This window comes from Melanerpes formicivorus, unplaced genomic scaffold (assembly GCF_026170545.1).
Source record: "Melanerpes formicivorus ecotype bairdi unplaced genomic scaffold, bMelFor1.0.p_v2 SCAF_29, whole genome shotgun sequence".
NCBI lineage: Eukaryota > Metazoa > Chordata > Aves > Piciformes > Picidae > Melanerpes > Melanerpes formicivorus.
Window position 1 is genome coordinate 8,500,556 of NW_027142381.1, and position 7,605 is coordinate 8,508,160.

At 61.4% G+C, this 7,605-nt stretch overlaps 1 protein-coding gene across 1 annotated transcript in view; it reads right to left on the bottom strand.

Moving 5' to 3' along the window:
• The window catches only part of RAP1GAP2 (RAP1 GTPase activating protein 2), a 68,994-nt gene extending 62,275 nt beyond the window's left edge, over window positions 1-6,719 (bottom strand). Inside the window, 2 exon segments of the mRNA XM_068154884.1 lie at window positions 4,311-4,427; window positions 6,557-6,719. Coding sequence (XP_068010985.1) covers window positions 4,311-4,427; window positions 6,557-6,606 — 167 coding nt within the window. The 5' untranslated portion in view covers window positions 6,607-6,719.
• Window positions 6,720-7,605: the final 886 nt, after the last annotated feature.

The window sequence follows — 7,605 nt, forward strand, 5'->3', positions numbered from 1 at the left end:
TTGCTGATTCTGACCTGAGACTCCCTGGCCTGCCTCCAAGCCCAGTAAATCCTGCAGGGGGACAGCTCTCACCTCCCCTGTGTGCTCAAACAACCAGAGCTCTAAAATAAACAGGGGGGTGCACAGGAGAGGAGGCAGCACCTGGCAGGGTGCAGCTCGGGTCCTGTGTCTGCCGGGGGTGCCGGTGGCACATTCCCAGCTCCGTGGGCTCACGCTGGGTCGCACCAGAGCGGGGGTGAAGAGGAATGTTCTGCTCTGCCCAGCCTGCTGAGCAGACATCCTGCAGACAGGCTGCAATCTCACTCCCGAGAGGGGATCACCCCAGTAAACAGGGTGCTGGGAACCATCTCTGTGCCCTGCTTCTGTCAAATGCCGAAATCTGGGACTCCCCAGCACAGGAGGTGCCCTCCCAGGGCAGGACTGTGACCCCACAGCCCTAATTCCACAGACACACACACACACCCCACTCCCCCCAGCCATGGGAGCAGGGCGAGGGGCAGAGCTTGGGAAGTTGCCTCCTCGAATCTTCCTTATTTGCCCAGAAGCATTGGCCACCACCACATCAGTAACAGCAGGGCACAGACCCCCACATCCCTGTCCCCGAGCCCCCCCAACACAGCCCCCACGTCCCTGTCCCCGAGCCCCCCCATGCCCAGAGCCCCCACCGCGTATTTACATGCAAGCAGAGAAGCTGAGGACTGCCAAGCGTTCCAACAATAGCTCCCGGTTCCACGGCACGTTTGCATCCAGAGCGCCCAGGCAAGGCGAAAGAAAAGGACAACCAGGGACCTCAGCCTCGGCTGCCGAAGCCTCACCCCCGCCGTCCGCCCCCCAGCCGCCCCCCGCCATGCAGACCCCTCCGTGCGTCGCGCCCGCAGCCGGGCTCGGGCAGCTCGCAGCCCCTTACCTCCCGCTCCTCGCTGCGCTCTGCGGACCCAGCCCCGCAGCTTCCGCGCCCGCGGAGGAGCCTGAGCCTGCGCCTGCCGCTGCGCACCCGCGGAGCTCCGCGACCCCCGGCGGGGACAAGCTGGCAGCCCCGGCCACGACAGCGCCGAGATGGAGGCTGCCGGGGGGCAGAGCCGCCTCCTGCACCTTGCCTGCTCTGCCCTGCCTACACCTCCGCCTGCCCAGCCCTGCCTGCCCAGCCCTGCCTGCCCAGCCCTGCCCTGCCTGCCCCCCTACGCATCACCCCTGCAGAGGGAGAGCAGCGCTGCTCGGGTGAAGTGTGTCAGCAAACTGAAAACTGGGACTGGGTTCCCTTATGGGGCTGAAGGGAAGAGCATGAGGCTCGAGATAGACCACGGGGACTTGGGAAGCATCCCTGGAGCCACAGCCACCAGGAAAGGTGAGGCTCCTGCCCATGACACCTGCCTGGGGCTTCTCGAGGGAAGGAGACGATTACTGAACAAATAACTGGGAAATCAGAGTCGGTTTGGCTGAGAAAAAGACTTGATCACCAAGCCCAGCCATTAACCCAGCAGTGCCAGCTCTCCACTGAACCATGTCCCTCCACACCACATCCACAAGGCTCTGAAACTCCTCCAGGGAAGGGGACTCCACCGCTGCCTTCAGCAGCCTGAGCCAGAGCTTGACAACCCTTTGGGGGAAGGAATTGTTCCTCATGTCCAACCTAAACCTTCCCTGGGGCAGCTTGAGGTCATTCCTTTTTGTCCTGTTAGTTGTTCCTTGGGAGGTGAGGCCAACCCCAACCTGGTTCCAGCCTCCTTTCAAGGAGTTGGAGAGAGCCAGAAGGTTGCCTCAGAAGAAGCCTCAGGCTTCTTTTCTCCAGGCTGAACAACCTCAGCACCCTCAGCTGCTCCTCATAGCAGGCTTTGGTCTTGCATGTGAGCCCCTTTGCCTGTAAAGGCAAATACAGCCTGGACCAGACAAAAGAAGAGCTTCCAGGGCCAAAATCTGTACCCAGGGAAGGATCAGGCCCAGGCTCCATCCCCACCATCAGGCCTATTCTTTCTGACTCATGGGGCATCCACCTCACGTGGCACAAGGTGACCAACAGCCGCGCAGCTCCAAACCCTCCAGGCTGCAGCACAGGGCAAACCTGGTGTAAGAAGAAAACCATGGGCACCACACTGTCCCCAGCAGCAGGGCCCAGCTGCTCCAAGCCTTTCTGAGCCCCAGGAGAGGCTCATCCCACAGCAGCTGCTGCTTCCAGACAGAACACTGTGTGTAGGACCACAGCAAAACCAACCTGGCTGTGGGAAGCAGGAGCCAAGCTCTCAAACCTTCTAGAAAGTGCTGCTCAGGTAGGACCAGTGAGCACATGAATGTCCATAAATACTGAAACTAATCAAACTCCCACCCCCCTGTGGGATCCCTCCCCAGCAGGGCAGGCAGCCTCTTGCTCAGCTCTGTCACTACCATTACCCAGAGGAAAAGCAGCAAGTGCAAACAGCGACAGAGATCCAATTAATGTGACAGATAAATAATGTGACAGCCTGAAATGCCACAGAGCACCCGTGTCAGGATGCCACCCAGGGCACTGAAACATCAACATCCCCAAGCTGAATCCTCCACAGTGATGTGCCACAGCCAAAACAAGCATCAGTGCTGGGTGTGGGCATGGCTGTCCCCTTGCCATGCCCTGCTCCTCACCCACCAGCGAGAACACGCAGGGCCAGGAGGCTGCAGGACACCTCCCTGCTGCCAAGGGCAGACAAGGAGCTTAAAGGTGATACCAGGTCCCCAGTGCAGCTTCCTCCTTGCTCCTGTCCCATGGAGCAGCTGCTGAAGCAAATGGCTTGGCCCCTGGGACATGGTGGCTTTGGGTTGATGGTTGAACTTCATGACCTTCGAGGTCTTTTCCAACCTTAATGATTCCATGGTTCCAGGACTGTAGCCCAAGTGAGGCCGGCAGCTCTGCTCCCCGAGCCAGCTGCTTCCCCTGGCTGCTCTAGAGTCAGGCAAACCCAGGACTTGCTGAGCTGGAGTTTGCCCTTGGGCTGCTCTGGGAGCCCCACTTCCAACCTGGGTAAAGATTTCATCCCTGTAAGAGGGATGCAGGCACCATCAGGCCACAGATGTCCCACACCCTCCACCAGACTTTCCCAGGTACCTTCTCAGCACCCCCCTGGGAAATCAAACGAATCCAGTGGAATTAACCCCAGTGGCACTTGGCATTAATTATGAATGGCATTAACACAGGTTGAAGCTCCACATGGCCATGATGTGTGTGCAGCAGGGGGGAGATGAATGCAGCCTTTGATAGCAATTTGCAAAGATTAAAGCCAAGGACCAGCAGAGTCATCCCAGGGTTCGGAGAGCCTCTCCGGTGGCAGGCGGAGGAATCGCTGCCCTGGGAAAGCAGCCGGCCGTGGCACACACCATGGCTCCTGCCAAGGGAGCTGGGACACCTCCCTCCTGCTCCAGGAGATCTCCTCAAGGTGTGGATGTCCTCCCCACCCAGCCCAGGGGCTCTGCAGCATCGTCCCCTCCCCAAGACTCCCCATCCTGCAGGGAGCCTCTGAGATGTTCCCCACGCGGCATGGTTGCAGGCAGCTCTCCCTCCCTCCTGCCATGGGCTCGGTACATGTGACTCCAGCAGATAAACACTTCAGAGCTTTGAGGGCTCTCAGAGCAAGACTGCTGCTGAAATAAAGAGGGAAAAGCTTTTACCCATGCAGCCACGTGGGGCCTGGCCGTGTCTCAGTGCTCTTAGCAGGCAGGGGGCAGACACTGCACGGTGTGAGCTGTGATGCCCACAAGGCCTGGTCACCAAAGCCTGGGATCTGAACTGACAGCAGCATGCCAGCCTCAGCAGGAGAGCCACAGCGTGTGCCCAGGGTATCATGGCCAGGATGTGGCTCCCATCCCCATGGGGCTGCTAAGGGGAGAGCTTAGACACCAAATGAAATCCTGGTGTCAGAAGAAATCTTCTCCAGAGGTCCCCTGTGGCCAGGAGATGTGCAGACCCTGGCTCCCAGTTTGCTTTTAAAGTAAATCTCAGGTGTGCCACTTGCCTACAGCAGGTTCTCACAAGGCTGTGTGCTTGGGGGACTTAAAAGTCAGAGTCTGGGGAGGCAGTCAGTGATTCGTCCATTCCATTGCTCTACACCAGAGGGCTGCTCCTGCGACACCGGCAGCCCCCAGCTGCAAGCTCTGCCTCAGGAACCTCACTTCAAAGTGAGCCCCGAGACGCTCAGATGTTTGTAGGGCTCCAGATACAGGCTGAGGCTCAAGACACCCACACCAAACCCACGAGGCTTGTAACAGGGCAGGCTGCTGGCAGCATGGGCAGGGGACGTGCCAGTGCTCCCCGTGGCCCCCAGCCCTGTGCCCACCGCCCTCCTTACCTGCTGGGTGAGCCCAGGTCCGCCCGGCTGACGATGCGGTGCTGGTGGGGCGAGTACAGCCACTGGAAAGCTGTCAGCGTCCTCTCCTCGATCCGGAACCGTCCCTCTCGCACGTACCTAAAAATAACAGCAGGGAAGACTGAAATATTTATCAGCGCAGGAGCGCGCAGGGGGAGCTGCAGGAGCGGCTGGCCCGGCGGCGCTGCGCGTCCAGCACCAGCAGCAGCAGCGTGCTCCTCAGCGGGAGCAGCGAGCTGGCCTTCCAGCCCCATCCATGTGCATCCCTGCGACGTCCCCGTCCCCCCCGGTCAGCAGCAGACACTCCCACTGCACATGACCAGGGCTGGGACAGGGCGTCCCTTCCAGTGCATCCCCCAGAGGAGGGGGACAGCAGCTTCCCAGCCACCCGTGCTCCCTCTCACTGTGGCCCCCATCGCCCCGGGCACACCCAGCTCGCCTCCAGCAGCTCCCACCTGGCCTCTGCCCAGCAGCAGCCCTACCCTCAGCATTATCACTGGCTCCAGGAGGCTGATGCCTCTCTAACATCGTTCTGAATGTCAGGCCAGATGTTGAGGCTTATTAAGCAGTATCGATGTGGTGAGTCGATGGCAGTCACTGGGGTCGGAGAAGCATGGGCAAAACGTGGGTAGCCACATTTATCCCCCTCTCAGAACAGTCCTGCTGCCTGCTCTGTCCCAGCAGCAGCTGCACTTCACACTCCCTCCTCTGGACATGGAATTTCATCAGCAAGTGATTAATTATTCAAAGCCCCTCTCATCCTGGTTGGAGGCACACACACAGCTGCTCACCCACAAACCCAAACCAGTGCTGGGCCAAGCCTAAGGGATCCTCTTCCCTGCCTGTGGGTGCCCCAGCTGGTACCTTCCCAACATTAACTGCAGGGGTCTGACTGCACTGGCTCCAAGGGGTCATGTCAGTGCTCCTGGCCCCCCAAAGCCCTGACAAGCTGCTGCTGGGCTCTGCTGCACACCCAAAACTTGCCCAGCCCAGGGGCATGAGGTCCTGCCAGAACCAGGGGCAGTGGCAGTGCAGGACTCGAATCAGGACCTGCTGCTCTCAGCAAAGGAAGCCTGAGAAGCTCCTTGAGCCTCCCTGGAACAGACTGACCTGATAATTCTCCTGGTAAAAGCAACCAAGCACAGTGCAGCCCCAGCGCTCCCCTGCAGCTCCTGCATATGAGAGCATTGCACAAAGCAAGGGCGGGAGAGTCAGGAGGGCTTCTGGGGAGGAAGAGGTGGGGTGAGGGTGCAGGGGCACAAGAACGGCGCAGCCAAGGAGCCATTGGAACTGTTTTGCTCTAAGTGGGAGTAGAACATCTCCCCAGGCTGCTGAGGAGGGGGAAAACGAAACAAACGAAAAGAAAAGGCGACTTCACAAGCTTAGAGCAATCCTCTGCTGCTTCCCCCGTGTTTGCAGGGATCCCTCCCCAAGCCGGGAGCCCCAGCGTCCAGCCTGGCTCTGCTCCCCCCTCCCCGGAGAGTCCCGGGCCCGCTCCCAGCTCTGACATCAGCAGCCCCACACTGCAGCCGGAGTCACCCCAGTCAGAGCCTGGCATCGCCACAGCGCCCTGCTCAAAAGTCACAAGCTCCGGACGTCACAAACTGCACAATTGAAAATGACAACAGAGAGGGAGAGCTTGTTCCAAATGCCAGCCCGGCCCCGCCGCTCCGCTCACCGACATCGCCCCGTCCCCAGGGCGGTGAAGCAGGTCCCCAGGCAAAGCCGGGGGCAACCTCGGCACCCTCCACCCCACGATGCCAACCAGGGCGTCCCCAGAGCACCCCGGCAGTGCCCGAGCCACGCTGCTGCCGCTGCACCCCCGTTCCGGGGCTGGGACATCTCCCCGCAGCAGGGTCCGGCTTTGGGATTCGACTCTTGCACCTCAACGGGACCCCAAGTGCCGGGGTGCCCCTCGCAGCAGCCGCCCCAGTGGGACACCCCCCCAGATCCCCACACCCAGGACAACACTGCGACCCTCAGAGTGCCCCGGAGACCCGAGGCTGCGGAGTTAGGTCTCCTCCAGCAGCCCCCAGATGCTCCCGGTCGGAATTCCTCTCTTCCCTAGCAGCAGCCAGGACTTCCCCTGGGCTGGGCCACGCCCCGGCGCCCCCTCCCCACACCAGAGCCGGGTGCCCCCCTTGCAAACTTACCCACCAGTGCCGCCTGCTGGGGTTCCCCCTCCCCTGCCGGGACCCCCAGCCCAGGACCGGACCCCCTCCACTCACCAGCGCACCAGCTCCCAGCGCCGCTCCCCTGCCGCTTTGCCCGAGGCCATGCCGGTGGCGGGGCCGGTAGCTCGGCTGGCGGGAAGCGCTGCCGCAGGGTGGGCGGGGGCCGAGCGGTCCGGCCGGGGCAGGGGGGATTTCCCCCTACCACGCTCCGTCTCCGACCTGTCCCAGCGTTGGGCAGCGCCCGAGCACCGGCACCGCTCCCCGCGGGGCTGGGCGGCTGCGGCGGCTCCTGCGCGCTCCCGCCTCCTTCGGCACCCGGGGAGGACCCGGGCGGGGGAAACCTGGCCCGGCCCGTGGGGGTCACATCACCGTGCCCGGTTATGTAAAGCCTTATGCAATGGCCGCTCCCCCCCACGGGCATGCCGGAGGAAGCAGGGGTGCAGCCTGAGGGGTGGGGGTGGAGGGGAGGGTGTGCGACGCACACCGGAGCCCCCGGCCCCGGCTGCGAGAGGGAAAACTCCGACCAGCTGGGTCCCTCTGGAGTCTGCAGGGAAAGGCTCCTTTTCCACCCCTGAACGCTCAGAACAAATCTGGGCAGTGTCACAAAGTTCCTCGGGAACCATTAATGGAGGAAATAAGCACAGAAACTGGGTCCTGCCAGCCACCCCCCCTCGCCCCCCTGCCAGTCACCCTCTTCCCCTTGCAGAGAGGTGCACAGCCACACCAGTGCAGGCTGGGGGGCTGGAGCCCACTCCTTGAACCTGGTATTGCTCCTGTTCCTTGCTCACCCTCGAGAGCAAGCAAGCACCCAGCAGAACTTGCCTGTGAGGTAGCCAGGAAAGGCTGCTGTAGATTCAGAGCTGACACCAGCCCGGGCTGGGGCTCCTCTGCCAAAATCCTCAGGAGCTGAAAGGTGTATTCCATTTATGGATGGCCCGCAGTGCCCAGGAAACGCAGGGGAGGCACATCTAGATGCTATTTCAGGGAGCCTCAAACCACACTAAGAGCTCTTTGTCAGAAGCAATGTTCTGACCCTAACCCCCAACTTCTCTGCCAGTGGAGAGCTCAGTTTCACAGCTCAGCAAAGCCAGGTGCTGCCCCCA